At 42.9% G+C, this 20,063-nt stretch overlaps 1 protein-coding gene across 2 annotated transcripts; it reads right to left on the bottom strand.

The window, feature by feature from the left end:
• Nucleotides 1-987: 987 nt before the first annotated feature.
• Nucleotides 988-15,575, bottom strand: LOC117044813 (protein FAM161A-like). Of its 2 annotated transcripts, XM_033145633.1 has the most exons (7): nt 15,432-15,575; nt 12,526-12,761; nt 9,134-10,318; nt 4,170-4,337; nt 3,890-3,989; nt 2,960-3,120; nt 988-1,256 (listed from the first exon to the last, which is right to left on the bottom strand). In XM_033145633.1, the coding sequence occupies exons 1-7, from the start codon at nt 15,564-15,566 to the stop codon at nt 1,019-1,021; spliced, it is 2,223 nt and encodes a 740-aa protein (XP_033001524.1). In that variant the 5' UTR covers nt 15,567-15,575; the 3' UTR covers nt 988-1,018. The 2 variants fall into 2 exon arrangements, with proteins under 2 accessions (XP_033001524.1, XP_033001525.1); XM_033145634.1 differs by lacking the exon at nt 4,170-4,337.
• Between the last annotated feature and the right edge of the window lie 4,488 nt (nt 15,576-20,063).

Raw genomic sequence — 20,063 nt, 5'->3', positions numbered from 1 at the left:
GCATATTACCCCAATCCTGGTCCAACTCCTCTGGCTACCAATTAGTTTCCGGGCCCAATTAGAAGTGCTGGTTTTACCCTATAAAGCCTTAAATGGCTCAGGACAACAATACCTCAAAGATCCACCTCTTTCCATATGAACCTACCCAGACCCTGAGATCTGATGCCCTTCTTCGTGTGCCTCCTCCAAGAGATCCAGGGGGTGGGAACATGAGAACAGGCTTTTTTCTGCAATGGCTCCCCACCTGTGGATTGCTCTCCCCAGGGAAGTTTGCCTGGGGCCTTCATTATACACCTTTAGGTGCCAGGCAAAAACATTCCTCTTTAACCAGGCCTTTGGTAGATTGACAACGGGACGCACATGGCAATGTGGGTTAAACCACAGAGCCTAGGGCTTGCTGATCAGAAGGTTGGCGGTTCGAATCCCTGCGACAGGGTGAACTCCCGTTGCTGGGTCCCTGCTCCTGCCAGCCCTAGCAGTTCGAAAGCATGTCAAAGTGCAAGTAGATAAATAGGTACCACTCCGGTGGGAAGGTAAACGGCGTTTCCGTGCACTGCTCTGGTTCTCCAGAAGCGGCTCTGTCATGCTGGCCACATGACCCGGAAGCTGTACGCTGGCTCCCTCAGCCAGTAAAGCGAGATGAGTGCCGCAACCCCAGAGTCATCCGCAACTGGACCTAATGGTCAGGGGTCCCTTTACCTTGGTTGATTGACATCCTATGCCTTTTTAAAATGTAGGGGAAGGATTACTGGGTTGTTTTTGTTTTGATTATGAATTTTGTGGTTTTATATTAATTTTATCCTGGGAACCACCCTGAGACTTGCAGATATAGGGCAGTCTACAAATTTAATAAATAAAATTAAATATGTCAGTTGAAAACTCACAGCTGATCAGCACATTAAAAATGCTTCAAAACTCTATTTGCACCAGTTGCCCCATTTGACCCCTCTCTTATATTATTTGGAGCAACAGAATAAATTCAAAACCCACGCAACATGGAAGCAGCCATGTATTTCAATTAGCCTTCATCATCACTGGATTTTTCTGTGGCACTTTGTTCATTGTTTTCACTGTCATACTCAGGAGCATCCTGGCCATCGTGATCTGGCTGAGTCTCCATGTCCACCTCCTCTTCAGAGGCTTCCACATTCTCCTCATCATCCTCCTCCTCCTCTCCACAGGACTGGGCAGAATGGAGTTGTGACCTCTCCCATTCTCTCTCAGATTCTCTATCTCCCGCTTCATTTTCATGATCACTACAGGAGAAACAGAAGAAAAACACTGCCCATTGCCATCCTCTGAAGAACAGCTGAATACATATTATGACCCAATCAGATCACAGCCACAAGGAGCTAGTCTCAAATTGGTCAACTGGCGTGATTTCGTGTTATTGCACTGGTGACAATGTTATTGCATTGTAAAATTTAGTTTCAGCTTGTGTAGCATTATGGCTTGCATCCAATGCAGCACTAAGTCACAGGTCCATCAGTGCAAGGATTTATGCTTTGTGCAGGAGGTCCTCTCCGCTTTTCCTCCCTCCCCCCATGTGCCCTGCACCCTCCCAGATACCTCAAAGGAGGTATCTGCAGAGACAAAGCCATCAATCTTGGAATGCCTCATGAAAAAAGAAGTCATCAGGCTACCATGCACATGTATTCAAAGAAGATCACTGTACAGAAGATCACTGTCCCCCAGATGAAATGGATCAAAAGCCCACAAGAACAAGAATCCCTGGAGCAGCATGCAAACTCTAAATGCCTGCCCTTCTCCATCTCGACTGTAAGAAGTCAGTGATAAAACCATCACTGTGACCTTTCTTGAGGACATCCTGAAGCAAGTCTCCAAACAGCCTGCTTTCTGTGTTAGCAGTACACAGAATAGCCTTGTTTTTAAAATCAGCACTCCAATCTTGGAGCCATGCATGTGGTTGGTCCTCATACTCATGGACCTAGCTCTGGCTATAAGTGCCAGTCAGTATCCATAGAATAATCAGCCACAAGCCCAGCTAGGCCAGCTCAATTAGAAGATATCAAGCTAAAATTACTAATGTTCCAGCACGATTAGTATATATGGGGTGGTTCAGGGGGTGGCCTTCACAGCCCCTCCATTCTAGGGAACACTCTTGAAAAATAAGGGCAGCTATTGTCATGTCCACTAGGGAACTCCAAGTCTGCTGTTGATCTTCCTAAAGCTGAAAATAAAACCTCTTGGCTGCTTGATTACCTTGCCCATTCCAGTTTTTGCAATTCTGATGTAATAACCTAATAACTGAGTAAAAAAGGAAATGCACGCTCAGCATAATCCCAGCTGCTAGAGGAAGCATCCATGGACTTTTAGGTTTTGGCAGTTTGCTTTACTTTGAGTACTTTTACCATCAATTCTTCAATCCACCAATCAACTGCAGGTATAAGGGCTGTGAATATTTTCACATTCTTTTCAATGGGTGAAATCCAACAGTGTCCATCTGCCAGTAGAATGACCACAGCTGGGAGGACAGATCCCCCACCATCTCCCATGCAGTCCCCTGCATGGCCCCCAAATGTGCTCTGAAGAGTTGGGGAACCCACCAGACAAGGCTGGGATAGCATAGGAGCCAGCAGGGGAACAAAGAGGAAGGGGAAGTTGATGCTGTCACCCAATGGAGATTCAAGTCTCTCTCCAGAGAGGAGGCGCAGACATACCAGATGCACATGAGGCTTTGGATTTTAGAGTTCTGTGCTATTAGAATAAGCTACAGCAAAAGGGGCAGTTTGAGATTAAAGTTGTCAGTCTCCTTCTTAAAACATCTAGGGCAGGGATGGGGAATCTGCATCCCTCCCAATTTTGTTGGAGCACGGCTTCCATCACCCTTCATCCTTGGCCACATTGGCTGGGCAGATGCTGGCAGTTGGAGTCCAACAACATCTGGAAGGCCACAAGTTGCCCATCCTGATCTACGGCAACCACTGGCAGTACTTACCTTTCGCCGTCTGCTGTCAAAATGTCAGAGCCTCCACTGGAATGGTCCTGCAAAAGCATCTCTGTAGCTGTTTCACCTTTCTTTGAAACAAACTCTTCACATAGTCCCATCTCTCGGAGAATATCAGAGTAATGCTTCTCGGCTGCTATGCGTGCATTTTTCTATATTTTAGGAAAGGTAGAGTAAAAGAATAACAACAAAATACATTACTAAGATACTCTTAAATTTAAAGAATATATACGGCTGTGGATGTGTACATTGGTTGCCAAACATCTATGATCTCAGAGCATGAAAATGTTGTGGAACACAAACACAAAGCTTTAGACAGTGGCATTTTTAAATTTGGTACATCTCTGCGCCGGCAAATATATTAAATGTTAAAATTACATGTTCAAAATATTAAATGTTTAGATTACATATCTGCTCAGCTGCGGCTGGTTCATTCATCTCTGCCCTTGAGTTGTAGCCCTAGGTAGAAGGGAAGACATCCTAGTTCAGAGCAATACCATATGCCAGAAATGAAAGAACCAGACCTAATGTGGTTGCATTATTTTAAGTAAGCCGCTTGGGATCCTTCTGGATCAAAAGGCAGACTGGAAATCAAGCGAGCAAACAAGACAAGTGTAAATAATCACAGTTAAATTAAGTGGCATCTCCTCTACTCTTCATACTGTGATGGGTGGATTAGGAACACAGAGTATAAAATAAGAAAGCTTATTTGGGACGTTACTGTACACAATTATAACCAGGAAGGCAGCAATCGTTGCTGGTTGAGAAAGCACTGACAAATGAAATGAGGCATACAGAAGTGATGCAATGGGAGGCAGGAGACTGGGAACGTGGCATAACTTGCATCGCCTCAAGGACAGTTCTTGATCATCAGATTAAAAAAAAGCTCGCACCCCGATATATATGAGAGATGTCAATAACCTGTGTAGCTTGTTCCAACAACAGTGGCCTCTTTTTCACCCTTTCTTCCATTTCTTCCAGCTCCTGGAGATATTCTTTCATTCTCTGCTTTTCATGTTTCCTGTTTTTTTAATACACCATGACATGGAAATGGTATGGAATTTAATCATGAACTTTCACAGCAAAATAAAAATAGAAGCAGCAAGACTAAACTATGTTATGCACGCTTTGAGGGCCTGCTACTGAACTAATGGTCTTGCACCTATTGGGTCAGGATTTGAGGGATACATTAGCAGAATACCTGAGTATTTTAAACTTCGATTTATGCATCTGAGCTAGACTTTGATGGGGATCATTTGCCTCAGCCCGGGTGTATATAAGTCTCTGTAGCTTTCTTGCTCTTTCTTTTTGTTTTGTTCTATTTTTCTTCTTCTCTTCTTCTACCTTCCTTTTTTCCTCAGCTGACTCCCTGAATAACAAAATAAAGTAGAACTAAATAAATTTAAATCGAGAAAAGGCTTTTTAAAGAATTTCTCAAGGATATACTTACACAGATCAAGAAGTAATGTACTTCACAGATGGCAAATCCCACCCAAATATTATTTCATCTGGTGCCTGTGTCTTGTCTTGGAATACTGCCATGTTGCCTCTTTTGTACATTTATTATTATTTAAAAATATGTTTTCTCTCTTTACCCTTATACATGATTGTGCTCAATTTTTTTCTTTCTTTCTTTTGAATTGCTGGAATATTTTGTTAGTCTTGTGCTACATTTAATAAAAAATGATGTGAATGGATGTGTGTCAATCTGAACTTTTTCTATGACTTATTACTGTAGATCAGGGGTGGCCGACTTCCAAGAGACTGCGATCTACTCGCAGAGTTTAAAAACTGGCAGTTCGGGTCAAAGTTGTTGAGCTTCTTTAGGGAGGAGGAAAGCAACATTGAGCTAGGAAGGAAAGCCCTGTTTTTGGTGGTTCAGGTCATTTTAGAGGTGCAGGGCAAAGATGTTGAGCTTTTTTTTAGGGGAGCCAAAGTATTTGTTGAGCTTTTTTTAGGGGAGCCACTGATCTACCGGTGATCTACCACAGACGTCCAGTGATCTACCAGTAGATCACAATGTACCTGTTGGACATGCCTGCTGTAGATCATGGCATGAGTAAGAAGGTTAGTGAGGGGGGAAAGTATTTGATCCCCTGCTAAATTTGCCCATTTGCCCTCAGATAAAGAAATGACCAGTCCACGTTTGGAAAGTCTGCTGCTTCAGGTGGCGGGTCATGGCTTCAGCTATCGGACTGCAATTTAGCTGTGAGCGAACTCTAGCCGCTTTCTCACCCCCACCCCCCACTCCATGAGCACGGCAAGTTTCTTGGCGCTCGGCTGGTCCCCTCGAGACCCCACACGTCCGTGGGGCTTTTTCAGGGGGGTGCTTAGCCCCAGCATTTCCCCTAAGGTCCGAAATAGTCCAGTACCAGTCATCTCCTAAACGAACGATCTGTTCCGCGCCACCATTTCCCTCTGCAGGCAAACCGGAAGACAAAAGTCAGAGATTGATGTGCATTATAACGAGTGAAATAAGTATTTGATCCCCTATCAACCAGCCAGCATAGCTGTCAACATTTCCCTTTTTTGCGGGAAATTCCCTTATTATAGCATTGGGAACAGCAGGGAGGGTTGAAAGCTATATATATATAACAGTGGGGAACAGCAGGAAGGGTTGACAGCTATGCAGATGTCAGGCTACCTGGTATCTTCACTGTATGTAACGAGCTGAGATTAGAAGCACCTGCTGTAAGGGAGAGGTTTTACCTGTAATCCCAGCTCATTACAATACCTGTACAAAAGACACCTGTCGACAGAAGCATTCAATCCAGCAGATTCCAAAGTAGCCACCATGACCAAGACCAAAGAGCTGTCCAAGGATGTCAGGGACAAGACTGTAGACCTGCACAAGGCTGGACTGGGCTACAAGACTATTGCCAAACAGGTTGGTGAGAAGGTGACAACAGTTGGTGCAATAATTCGCAAATGGATTCACAAAATAACTGTCAACCTCCCTCGGTCTGGGGTTCCATGCAAGATCTCATCTCGTGGAGTTGTGATGATCAGGAGAACAGTGATGAAGCAGCCCAGAACTACATGGGGGGAACTTGTCAATGATCTCAAGGCAGCTGGGACCATAGTCACCATGAAAACAGTTGGTAACACACTACGCCGTGAAGGACTGAGATCCTGCAGAGCCTGCAAGGTCCCCTTGCTCAAGACAGCACATGTACAGGCCCGTCTGCAGTTTGCCAGTGCACATCTGAATGACCCAGAGGAGAACTGGGTGAAAGTGTTGTGGCAAGATGAGACCAAAATCACGCTCTTTGGCATCAACTCAACTCGTTGTGTTTGGAGGAGGAGGAATGCTGCCTACGACCCCAAGAACACCATCCCCACCGTCAAACATGGAGGGGGATATATTATGCTTTGGGGGTGTTTTTCTGCTAAGGGGACAGGACACCTTCACCGCATCAAAGGGACGATGGACGGGACCATGTATCGTCAAATCTTGAGTGAGCACCTCCTTCCCTCAGCCAGGGCATTGAAAATGGGTTGAGGATGGGTATTCCAGCATGACAATGACCCAAAACACACGGCCAAGGCAACAAAGGAGTGGCTCAAGAAGAAGCACATTAAGGTCCTGGAGTGGCCTAGCCAGTCTCCAGACCTTAATCCCATCGAAAATCTGTGGAGGGAGCTGAAGGTTCAAGTAGCTACACATCAGCCTCGAACTCTTACTGACTTGGAGAGGATCTGCAAAGAGGAGTGGGACAAAATACCTCCTGAGATGTGTGCAAACCTGGTGGCCACCTACCAGAAACGCCTGACCTCTGTAATTGCCAACAAGGGTTTTGCCACCAAGTATTAAGTCATCTTTTGCAAAGGGATCAAATACTTATTTCACTCATTATAATACACATCAATCTCTGACTTTTGTCTTCTGGGTTTCTGGGGGTTTTCCTGTTGTTATTCTGTCTCTCGCAGCTACAATAAACCTACCAGTACCATTAAAATTATGGACTGGTCATTTCTTCGTCAGAGGGCAAATGGGCAAATTTAGCAGGGGATCAAATACTTCCCCCCCTCACTGTAATATAACAGGAGATCCCCATTATGAACTTTCTTGATGCTGGTACCAGCCGTGTCTCAAAAACATTTCCTGGAAGGCACTGAAGAGACATCCTGAGCGTCAAATACCTTGTGTAAATATCAGCGACTAATCTAGCGACTAATAACATCTAATCAACACCTGAATGGACGCCATCATGATAATAGTAAGGTAACTTTAAGACAGGAAGTAAACAAGGATAAACAGTTCAGTCACTGCTCACTAGATCCTTTCAACTTTTTATTAAGCAAAATAAACAAAATGGGAAATAGGCAGAAAACTCTTGGAAGAAACAACAGAATAGAAATACTGAAATTATAGGAATTGCTCATCTCAAAGATCCCTTCCTTCTCCATTAGAATGAATTGGCTGAAATTACCGTATTTTCGCTTCATAGGGCGCACCTCGTTTTAGAGGAGGAAACAAGATAAAAAATATTTTTTCTGGTTTTCCTCCTCTAAAAGCCCTGTTTTTATGGGGTTCAACTCACATTTCTGCAGCTTCTAAAGGAAAGGGAGCCTATTCTACAGTTTCCAGACAGATAATCTAATCAGCCAGTCACATGTTGCTGGGGAAACAAACAATCTCCCTCTGCAGCACATTCAACAAAGGAGGCCTGGGCAAGAGGGCGGGGCTGAAAGGGAGCCAGGACTCTTATCTCTCTCCCGATCTCTTGCTGATCAGCTGCTAAGCGGGGTCCTTTCAACACCCCCTTTTCTCTTTGTAAAATAAAAAGCATGATCCTCTTTTGGCCCCTGGGAAATTCAGCTCCAGGGACCACCATTCACTCCATAAGACGCACAGATATTTCCCCTTACTTTTTAGGAGGAAAAAAGTGCGTCTTATGGAGCAAAAAATACGGTAGTACAAAAACCCTAGATTTTCAATAGTTAGTTAGCTCTCCACGCTCCAAGAAAGAATTATTACTTAGCACTCCAAAGGAAACAACACAAGGACAAGTATACCTTCCCCCGCTCCATTTCTTGACTTGCTATTAGTGTGGGTTCTGTGGTGAAATTGCCATGCTCATTTTCTATAGGCTTTTGAGAATAGTTAGGGATTCTTTCACTCACTCTTTGCCTGCTTAAATTGTAATTTTGCCCTCTGAAGCAACATTTATCTATTCTGTCACTTTCATTTCATATAATACACCGAGATTTCTTTATTCCTCTGGTGTAGGAAGTTCTTGTGGGCATAAGGTAAAGGCCTATTCATAACGGACGCCCATCATAACTCTATCAAAGGATCCTAAACCTCTCAGTAGTGTGTGTATGAATACACATGAGTGTGGGACATGCATGTGAGTTCAGACATACATGCAATGTAACAATGTACTTCCTATAATACTCCACTGTGAGACTAATCAAAAATGGTTTCCTTACCCTAAAAGGGAGCATAGCCAACCATCCATCCAGTTCTCTGGAGACATCCATTGCTACAACCACTACATCAAGAACACTGAACTCAGGAAATTGTTGGCCCCCTTGGTCTTGTCAGTTGTGTAACTAGGGCAAAGTGACTGGTGCCCCAACACCAGACACAAGATCTGGGAAGAGGGGATGCAAAATCAGCTGCTGACAATGGTGTGTGTCTTAAAACAATTATGGGGAGGAAAAGGACTTCCACACCCATTCCCTGAAAGCCCCAGAACAGCACATGGAGGAAGGATAGGGGGGTTCATTTCATCTGAAACGCTTGCTCTGATGAAATGATTGCCTTAGTGCAACACTGAATTCCTCCCCAAAATAGCATGAATTTCACACATTCAAAGATAATCTTCATATTTTGTTATCAAAAAACAAAAACAAAATTAACATGATTAACATGATTATGTTTAGTTGTCTACTTATATGTTGTTAAACAGATACGAAAACCAATAAAAATTACTTATATAAAAAAAATCCACATGCAATTAGTAAAACCATTATAAACAGAGAATAATAGTTTTATTAATTCCATGTGGATCATAGTTTTAACTTCACTTAAGATATGCAGTGATAACTAAAACAAGTATTTAGTACCTTATTGCATCAACATGGTTTTATTTTCCACAGGCAACTTGAAATTAAACTAACGACAATTACATCAGTCCAGGCCTGTGAACAGCTCACCTGACTGCTTGTAGTCGTCGTCTTGTAGATTCTGTAATTCTTGGAGATACAGATTCTTCACAGCCTGAAGGAGATGAATTTGCATTCAAAGACCTCATTTGAGGCTTGGCTCTTGAAGAAGCATAGGGCCAGCGTGTTTCCTTTAATTGTTCTTCATCCATTTGAATGTCCTCAAGAATTTTCTCTTTGTTGGATGCTATATTTGGTGTACAGAGGTTGAAGGGTTCGCAGGCTGTAATGTGTTTCACATTCTTCTGTCTCTGAAGCCGCTTCAGGAATTTTTGATGTAAAATTTCAAAATCTGGGACCTTGGCTTTTGTCTTTGGTTTGTGTTCCACTTCTTTAGTAAGCTCAAGATGATTTTGCTGCCCATTCTTATTAATGCCTCTGTTTCCTAACCTGCTGTTAGGGAGAGACGAATTGCGCAGAAGCTCTTCTGATCTCATCTGAATTCTAATATCTCTATAAAGCTCTTCTTCCTTTAGCTTCTCATTAATTTCTGAACTATAAACAAATTTAGGAACTGGCTTTGCTTTGAATACTTTTGCTTTCTTTTCTGGTGAAGAAACGTCCTTCAACTGCATTTTCTTCATTTCTTTCTTTTGTGCTTCCCGCTCAATAAACTGAAATGGCTTTTGTGTAGCTAGAAGGACCGCTTGCCTCCTCTCTCTTAGTGACTTTCTACGTTCTTCATTTTGCTGCATAATATCATGATAGAGAGGGACAAAGACATAAGCAGGCACTGGATTGGCTCGGAATTTCTTTTGACATTCTGCTTCCTCCTCCAATTCTTTCTTCAGCAAGTTATTTTCCAGTTCAATCAGTGACTTTGACTTTATGTTCAGTTGTTTTATCTTGGCTTCTCTGATAGTCATCTGAAAAGGCTCAGGTATTGTGATCTTTGGGGACCACTTTTTTTTCTTCCTCCTGCTCTTCCTCAAAGTCTGTAATTTGGATAAAATACTTTGGTTGCAGTGAGAATAGTCCTCCAAAGACGACCCATCCCATGAATTTTCAGCTTGCTCCTTACCAAATGTTAGTGATCTGTCTTCAATGTCATTTTCTTCTAACTCTAATGCTTTATCAGATATATGAGATAAATCTGAATGAAAAGAATTGTTCAAATCAGACTCGGAAAATGATTTACACATATTCTGAGGTTGAAAAGGGCTTGGCTCCCAAGATCTGAAAGGAAATAAAAATGTGAAGGTTAGTTTTCTGCAAGCGGCAAAATATAACCAGACTGCTTTGATGAATAACAGAATGGAGGAGCATTTCAAGTCTAAAGAATCCCACCAGTATAGCAGGTTGGGCCTATGTGTCTGAGCTCATTGCCTTTGTTACCAGAAGCCTGAAAAATAGCTCTCCCCAAACTGGGTGATCAAAAGCAACTTAAACTGCATTTGTTCCTTATGATAAAATGTACAGTTTAGTGAAACATTTGTGTTAGGACCAAGCAACCGTAGGCTGGATGTCTGTGATCAGAAGTCACATCACTGGTCTCCTGTAAGACAGAGAATAGAAGTAAAAATAACAAATATTCCTATTAGCAAAACTGAAAATTAATTTTAGAAGACGCTCCCTAAGGAATATCTGCGGTGTGTTCTAAAACCTTTGGAAAACCCTAAGCAAAAGTAATTTGTTACTATGAATAGGGAGAGAGGCCATAGCTCATTAGCAGAGCATCTGCTTTGCATGCAGAATGTCCCAGCTTCAATCCTTGGAATTTTCAGGTGCTGCTGGGAGAGAAAGTGGAAATTCTGGAGAGCTGCTCCCAGGGGCTAGATGAATAAATGGACTGACTTGGTATTAAAGCAGCATACTATGTTCCTGAAGGATGCAGGTGGCGCTGTGGGTTAAACCACAGAGCCTAGGACTTGCCAATCAGAAGGTCGGCGGTTCGAATCCCCGCGACGTGGTGAGCTCCCGTTGCTCAGTCCCAGCTCCTGCCAACCTAGCAGTTTGAATGGTCAGGGGTCCCTTTACCTATGTTCCCGAACTGCAAAAAGATCAAACCTATCAATTCTTAAAGAAATCAGCCCTGAGTGCTCACTAGAAGGACAGATCCTGAAGTTGAGGCTGCAATACTTTGGCCACCTCATGAGAAGAGAAGACCCCCTGGAAAAGACCCTGATGTTGGGAAAGATGGAGGGCACAAGGAGAAGGGGACGACAGAGGACGAGATGGTTGGACAGTGTTCTCGAAGCGACTGGCATGAGTTTGGCCAGTGGAGGATAGGGGTGCCTGGCGTGCTCTGGTCCATGGGGTCATGAAGAGTCGGACACAACTGAACGACTGAACAACAACAAATGTTCCCGAAATTTCATTTCAGTCCCATTTCAGTATTTCTGTCCTAAACCATGGCTTCAGATTCTGGTGTAAGCAGGAAGCCTGGTTAGTCTTAGCATCAGCTAATACCACCATCCGATGTAATAGTTAATTGGTGCTAAATACCTAGGAAGAATTTACACTCCAGTACAAAAGGATCAAGTGGGGAAGAAAGTGGCTGCAACCCTGCACTCCCAATTGCTTAAGCATAGTTAAGCAACTAGCAGTGTTACACACTCTGTAACTCTGAAAGTTAAATTTCTGACATCTATATCTATATCTATATATAACCTATTGTACACCAAAATAGTTGAACCAATTCTGATATTTTCAGTAGGTTTAAGGAGTTTATCCTACAATTAAGGATATTTTCAAACAAATCAAGGCAAGAAACACACACACACTCACACTCTTCGCCGCCACCGCCGCCCCCACCCGTCCTCCAGCAGCAGCAGCAGCATCTGCTCTTGCCGCCTCCCTCCTCCCTGCAGGCCGAGGAGCCGCCTTGGGTCCCAGTGGACGCCCTGGCGGCTCAGCTGCTGCGCGACCAGTTCGTGCTGACGGCGCTGGAGCTGCAGACGGAGCTACTGGAGAGCGGCCGGGAGCTCCCCTGGCTGAGGGATTACTTCTCCAACCCGGGCAACTTCGAGTGCCAGGGAGGAGGAGGCTGCGCAGGGGGGGGGCGGCGCCCACCCCGAGAAAGCAATATATTTTCTAGCGCCCGTTAATTTAACGGGCTGCATTCAGCTAGTAGTATATAAAACACTGTTTTGGTGAGATTATCAGCATGCAGATTCCTCCATAATATACAGGCGACTATTTCGTGCAGGGGCTCCATTTCCAGCCCCTGCATGTGTCAGCAGAGCACACATAAGCACACCCCACCCCATTATGCCCTGTTCTGTTCTGTCCCCCCACCCCACCCATTCTGCCCTCTTCCGGGTCCAAAAGACCTGCGCGTCGGCAATTATATGTCAACCCCTAAAAGGGTTGCTGCTGCCTGTAACTACAATATTTAACACCTTCAGACACATAATACTACAAAAATAGATTATAAACCATACCTGTCATTCATACTATGGGTCACATCCTCATTTGTTAAAGGTTGAACATCTTTTAGATACAGTTTATTCCGATACATGTTTTCCAATTTTGCCATGGTCTCCAGGTGAGCGTACTTAAGCTCTTCCAGCTTTAAATAATATTCTTGATTTGAAAGGTACATTTTGGAGAGGTCTATCCAGTCTCTGCAATCGGCATGCCCAGTAGAACGCTGCTGTCTCTCAGGACTCAAACTATCCTAAAACAGAATATTATTATAATGTTTTCATTCCCGTTGGAGAAATAAGTATAAGATGCTAGTAATTTGGTCAAGTGGTAGGTGCCACAAACTGTGGTACTCAGCACTTCTCAGCATTGAAAATTGCTGAGACATGGTTAAAGTAGGGTCCAATCTGCATGACATCATCCTATAGCCAAAGTTGCTCAACTGTAATAAACATTTAAATCCATTTTTATTTCCAATTTCAAATGAATAATTGCATTTCATCAACAGATATACTACAACACTATGTACCTTTCTGGTTAGCTGCATGTAAACTCATTTCGACTCCTTTGATGTAAAGCTCATTAAGAGATTTGTGTAGGCTTGGTATACAAATACCATCTGGTTCCTATATAAGCCAACACTGTCTAAACAGCAGTGTCTGTGACTTACAAATTCTCAGAAACATTACCTATGCTAATGTCTTCAATCAAAATGCAATAAGAGAAGCAAAACCATTTAGAATTGATTCCATAGGTTTTCCTTTATTTAATACAATTTACCGTATATACCACTTGATTGTAAAAAAAAGCATGCAAGTTACAGAATTTAGAATGCTTCAAAACTTGCAGTGTTATTACCTTTGCAGTTGACAAATTTAAAAGTGCAAGCTTTTATTCTTAGAACACTACTACTCAATAAACAGGTTTTCAGTCTGCCACCTTTCTTGTTCTAAGTGACAGCACAGTGACATGATTGGCAGCAGAAAAGAGGGGAGGCAGGAAGACGACCCATGTGTCATAGAGCCTAATCCAACATACACAAAGACACACAGACTTTACAATATACACTCCCCTTCATGCCAGAGAGGAAAGCCAAACCTTAGCACGGCCTGGCAAGGTACAACTTCCACTCATACAGAACAAAACTGGACCTACAGCAATATCCGATTGTCAACATTTTGAGCCCAGGATATAAAAAAATGTCATGGTTACTCCCAACATCAGAAAGAACTGCCACCTCTGTTTAAAGCAAAAGTGCACAAGAGGCACATGTTTCACTAGCAGAGTTTTCATTGTGCTAATAAAAAGACTGCTGGTTAAATGTGTGCCAATCTGGCAGTCATTCAAGGCACAAGCATGGGTGATTTTGAGAGGAGTTGTCAACCTTTCTGTGTTTCTCTTTCTTATAAAGTGTATTTGGTTTAACAACTCTTTTTCTTAGCTGCTAGCATTTGTGATCACAGCTGGAAAAGCTTTAGTTGCTGATTTCTCCCAGTCATTGTCCTGCTGATAAAGACTTAAAGAGTCCAGGTTGTGGGGATGGGGAAGATACAATAATACTATTTCAGTTACAGGTAGGTAGCCATGTTGGTCTGCCATAGTCAAAACAAAATAAAAAATAAAAAAAATTCCTTCCAGTAGCACCTTAGAGACCAACTAAGTTTGTTCTTGGTATGCATGGTATCTGAAGAAGTGTGCATGCACACAAAAGCTCATACCAAGAACAAACTTAGTTGGTCTCTAAGGTGCTACTGGAAGGCTTTTTTATTTTTTATTTTGTTAATACTATTTCAGTGTTAATTAATCTAGTTAGATGGAGCTATACTGTGTTCTCTGGACAGTCTATCCCAAAGCCGTCTTGATTATATATATATATATTATATATATTCACAAATTAATGGGGTAGAGGGAAGAGAGGAGACACATCTCAAGAAGGACACAATCTGCTTTGCTTCCTAGCAAAGCACTTATGCAGAAACAAGGCAACAACTCTAACCAAACCTCCCTGGGAGTAAGTACCACTTAACCCAATAGGAGTTACTTCTGAGTTGACATAAACCGAATCCAAGACTTTTCTGTAGGGAGGTGAGGTTAAAGGGAGGGGACAGTTGTTTATCTGCTAATTAGTGGGTGGGAGCATTCTTTATTATTTGAGTACAGTTAAATGTTGTTTTGTTATTATTTACAAGGTGGTTGTGTTGCTTTTCATACATGTTACGTTAGACGATGTATTGATGTATGATTCCCCATGCCCCAATATTTTCCCTTCTCTTATGGCATTGTGTCCGTGACTGTAAGTCACTTTGAGATCTTCTTGTTAAAAAGCGACTAGTAAAGCTTAAAAAATAAGAGAAACATTTTTGTTTAGACAAGCCTACCCAGGTGATTGGAAAGTTGGGGTAATTTTAATCTGTTTCAGTATTTTAACTTCTGCATGTTTCAAACTATGGTTGTGGATTTTTTCTCGACTTTATGGTTTTATCTTTTTCTAAAAAGCTCCGAGGTTTTTAACACTCAAGCGGTGTATAAATTTTACGAAATGAACAAATGAACAAAAACAATAAGAAGATTTAACTTCCACCTAGCCTAAACCCCATCCCTGCTCTTTGGCAAAATAGTTGTTTACCTGCTAATTACGGGTCGGAGCATTTTTCATTCTTATTTTATGGTTATTGCATGTGTGTATAATAGACCTTCAGGCGACAAGGGACTATAAAGTTTATTTAATAATAATAAAAAATAAATAAAAGCAATGCGCTCCGCTCTTTTGCCTCAAGACTTGTAGCAAGTACATAGCACTTTTCCTGGAAAGAAAAGCGAAGGCCAGGGTAAAGGCTCCTCCTGCCGTTCCCTCCCGCGGCCACCAGGGGGCAGCAATCCGGTGACTGAGGCGGCAGCGGCCTCCCCCCCACTTTCAACCTACCTGCCGCTCGCCGCCCCCCGGCGCGGCCCTTCCGGTCTCCCTCTCGTAAAGCGCGACCGGTGCCCTGGTGCGCGGGTCTACCGGCGTGTGGAGGCAGGAGGCCGCGAGCAGGGCGGCTCGGTGGGCCGAGTCCATGGCTCTCTTCGAGCGGGGCAGCAGAAGGCCGCTTTGCCCGGCTCGGTTGCCAAGGCGACGGCGCTACGGCGGCTCCCACGGGACAGAAAGCCCTCGCCTGCTGGCGAACGCACGCTCTGGAGCCCCGGCTGTTCAAGAAAGGCGCTTTCCTGGAGAGGCGGGGCTCCGAGGCCAAGATGCCCTTCTCTTCCTTTCTCTTATCTCTTGCATTGTAGAGTTGGAAGGGACCCCAGGGGTCATCTAGTCCAACTCCCTGCCATGCCCACCGCATCCTGCCCACCGTTGTCCTTGGCTGGGCTCGAACCACCAACTTTCTGGTTATCATTCAGGCGCACTGACCCTAATATAAAGACGGACTCCTCCATTGTCTCCCGAGACAGACGCGTGCCAACGCAATCTATATGAGGCAACCTGTCCTGGTTGCTTTAGCTGAGATTCCTGCACTGCAGGGGATTGGACGAGGGTCACCCTCGGAACCCCTTCCAACTCTGCAGTTCTTTTTTTTTTAATATATTTTTATTTTGCACCATAAAAACAAAAGAAAAAAAAGAAAAATAAATACACTTTTGTCACATTTACACACTTTACATTATAGTTTAAACTCCGCCGAGTTTTCCGACTTCCTTCCATCCCTGCATTAGTTTTCTAGGTTACATCATTCTTCCGCTTTCTCTCAATTTTATCTAATTGTTCATATCCTAATATTACCACCCTCAATCCTTTATTCTCTCTGTTGCTTTGTAAGTATTTCACCACACCTGTAAGTGTTTACACATTTTTACCATCTTTTAAATATTCCAAAAATTTACTCCAATCTAATTGGAACTGCTGATCTCTTTGGTTTCTTATTCTGCCAGTTAATCTTGCCAATTCCGAATGTTCTAAAAGTTTCTTTCTCCAATCTGCTACCGTTGGTACATTCATCGTTTTCCAGTTTGGGGCTAGCAAAATTCTCGCTGCTGTGGTGGCATATAAGAAAAATCTTTGATCTCGCCTCTCAATCTCGTCCCCCACCAGTCCGGGTGTTATGTACTGAGCTGAATAGGATCCAAAATGCACCAGTCTGATTGGTCCTAGAACAATAGGATTGAGATTGCAGCAGTCTGACTGGTCCCAGAACAATAGGATTGAGATTGCAGCAGTCTGACTGGTCCCAGAACAATAGGATTGAGATTGCAGCAGTCTGACTGGTCCCAGAACAATAGGATTGAGATTGCAGCAGTCTGACTGGTCCCAGAACAATAGGATTGAGATTGCAGCAGTCTGACTGGTCCCAGAACAATAGGATTGAGATTGCAGCAGTCTGATTGGTCTGCAGGAGCCACCCAATCCAGCTCCAGGTGGAAGTGAATCCGCATTCCGATTGGCATACAGGAGTATCCCGGAATTAGCCAATCACGTGGGGCCCATTGTGTAAATAGTGTATATAAAGCAAACATTTTGGGGGAACTGCATTCCTCACTAATATGAGCTGAATAAAGAGCATGAACATCACACTGGACTCCGAGTATCTTTCACCGAGCAAAAAAGCTTCAGGTCTTTTTGGGAATGTGTATTGAAATATTTTTTTCATTTCATTATATATTGCCTCCCAAAATATTTTTACCTTATCACATACCCACCACAGTTCTATGACAATGGGAGGAGTAAAAGTGAATTTAAAAAATAAAAGAAATTTGGCCACTATTATTTCCCCCCACATTGTAGTGAGCATAGGCACTGATTTGTGCCTGGGCTCCCACAAATTTTTAATGGAGGAGCCACCACCGTCACCGCCCCCCCCCCAAGTTCCACTCTGCAGCATAGGGGTGCACACATCAGCACACACACACACCTGTGATGTGCGCAAGTGACAGCAGCAGGTTGTGTGAGGGATATTATTACTATAATTATTATTTATTTTAATTTACATATATATACCACCCTTCAATGAAGATCATCACAGGCAGGGCAGTTTACAGCATAAAGAACACAAAATACATAATTAATAGCAAAGCAAAACAGTGTATCATGTACACCTATCATAATTTCAGGGGCAGGGGCAAATAAGTATTTGTTCACTTTACTTGTATGCAGTTTTTTCCACACCCAAAAAGATAATCATGCTCAAAGCAGCTTACAACAAAGAAAACAGGAATACATTTCAAACACTAAAGCAATTTCATAACATAGCAAAACCATATCAAAAATAATACCTTACAAAAAAATCAAATTCCAATACTATATAGTAAGATAGAAGCATTCAGTAGCAAAAATAACAAGGGAGCTTCATAGTTTCACCTTAGTCCTAGAAACACCACTCTTGCATTGTATGTAAACTACCGGTATGAACTATACTATGATGTAGCCCACTGTTCATATATCTCTTTTGTAGATTAGTCAGTTTGTGTATTATTATTTTCGTTCTTTCACAAAGGAGCCAAAAATCATGAATAGCAGAATAGAATCATATAATCTTAGAGTTGGAAGGGACCCCAAGAGTCATCTAGTCCAACCCCCTGCAATGCAGGAATCTCAGCTAAAGCATCCATGACAGATGGCCATCCAACCTCTGTTTAGAAACCTCCAAAGAAGGAGAGTCCACCACCTCTTGTGGGAGTCTGTTCCACGGCTGAACAGCTCTTACTGTCAGAAAGTTTTCCGAATGTTTAGTAGGAATCTCCTTTCTTGCAACTTGAAGCCATGGGTTCGAGTCCTCCCCTCCAGAGCAGGAGCAAACAAGCATGCTCCCTCCTCCATGTGACAGCTCTTAAGATATTTGAAGATGGCTATCATATCTCCTCTCAGTCTCCTCTTTTCCAGGCTAAATATACCCAGCTCCTTCAAACACTCCTCATAAGGCTTGATTTCCAGACCCTTGATCATCTTGATTGCCTTCATCTGCACATGTTCCAGCTTGTCAACATGCTTCTTAAATTGTGGTGCCCAGAATTGGACACAGTATTCCAAGTGTGGTCTGACTAAGGCAGAATAGAGTGGTACTCTTACTTCCCTTGATCTGAACACTATACTTCTGTTGATCCAGCCTAGAATAGCATTCACTTTTTTTGCTACTGCATCACTGTTGACTCATCTTAAGCTTTTGGTCCACCAAGACCCCTAGATCCTTTTGACGTATACTGCTAGTAAGTCAGGTGTCCCCCATCCTGTATTTGTGCATCTGGTTCTTCCTGCCTAAGTGCAGAACCTGACATTTGTCCCTATTGAAATTCATTTTGTTAGCTTGAGTCCCGTTCTCCAATCTGTTATGGTCATTTTTGAATTTGATTTTGTCTTCTGCGCCATTGGCTACCCCTCCCAGTTTGGTGTCATCTGAAAATTTGATGAGCATCCCAATTCCTTAATCCAAGTCATTTATAAACACATTGAACAACAGGCCCAGGACAGAACCCTGCGCCACCCCACTTGTGACTTTCTCCAGGATGACAAGGAACCATAGTACTCTTTGGGTCTACCAACTGCAAATCCACCTAACAGTTACCTCATTCAACCCACATTTTACCAGGTTCCTTGCGAGACTATTATGGGGAACTTTGTCAAAAGCCTTACTAAAATCAAGATATACTGTGTCCACAGCATTCTCCTGATCCACCAAGTTTGTAATTCCATCAAATAAAGAAATGAGATTGGTCTGGCATGACTTATTTTTGAGAAACCTATTCTGGGTTTTAGTAATCACAGCATCCTTTTCCAAAAGCTCACAGGCTGACTGTTGAATTATCTGTTCTATGACCTTCCCTGGTATCAATGTCAAGTTCACCGGTCAGTAATTACCTGGGTCTTCCTTTCCCCCCTTTTTGAAGATGGGGACATTTGCCCACCTCCAGTGTGTAGGGACCTCACCTGTTCTCCAAGAATTCTCAATAGACAAAGGCTCTGAAATTACATCCACAAGCTCCTTTAGTACCCTTGGATGCAGCTCATCAGGCCCTGGAGATTTGAAGTCATTTAAAGTAGTCACTGCCTCTTTTCCTATCTTGAACTGCAGCTCCCTCCTTACATCATTTATTCTGTCATCACCAGGTTGGGCATCACTTTTCTTTTGGGTGAAGACAGAGGCAAATTAAGTGTCGAGTAGTTCCGCCATTTCTCTGTCACCCAATAGAATTTCTCCATGTTCCCTACGCAGAGGACCTACCACTTGCTTGTTCTTACTCTTACTTCAGACATAGCCAAATAAACTTTTTACAACAGCTCTCTATAAACTTAAAAGAGCTATTGCCTTATTTGGTTTCTATTGATGAAATACATTATCAGGGGTAGATCTCCACTCATTCTATGCTGTACAGCTATATTGTTTACCCAAGTTGAAGAGAGCCCTGGGTGATAGAGAAGATTTATGGTTACTCTGCCCTTGAACTGAGTTAGCTAACCATGTCTCCTTTGCTGAAAAGTAGCAATTGCATTGAAAATGGACAATACTGCAAGAGACCTTTCAGAAAATATGCACCTCAGCTTATTGTACAAGTATGATTTAATAGTGGCCAATGGCGGCAC

The sequence above is a fragment of the Lacerta agilis genome, chromosome 3 (assembly GCF_009819535.1).
Source record: "Lacerta agilis isolate rLacAgi1 chromosome 3, rLacAgi1.pri, whole genome shotgun sequence".
Taxonomy (NCBI): domain Eukaryota; kingdom Metazoa; phylum Chordata; class Lepidosauria; order Squamata; family Lacertidae; genus Lacerta; species Lacerta agilis.
This window is presented reverse-complemented; position numbering and strand designations above follow the sequence as displayed.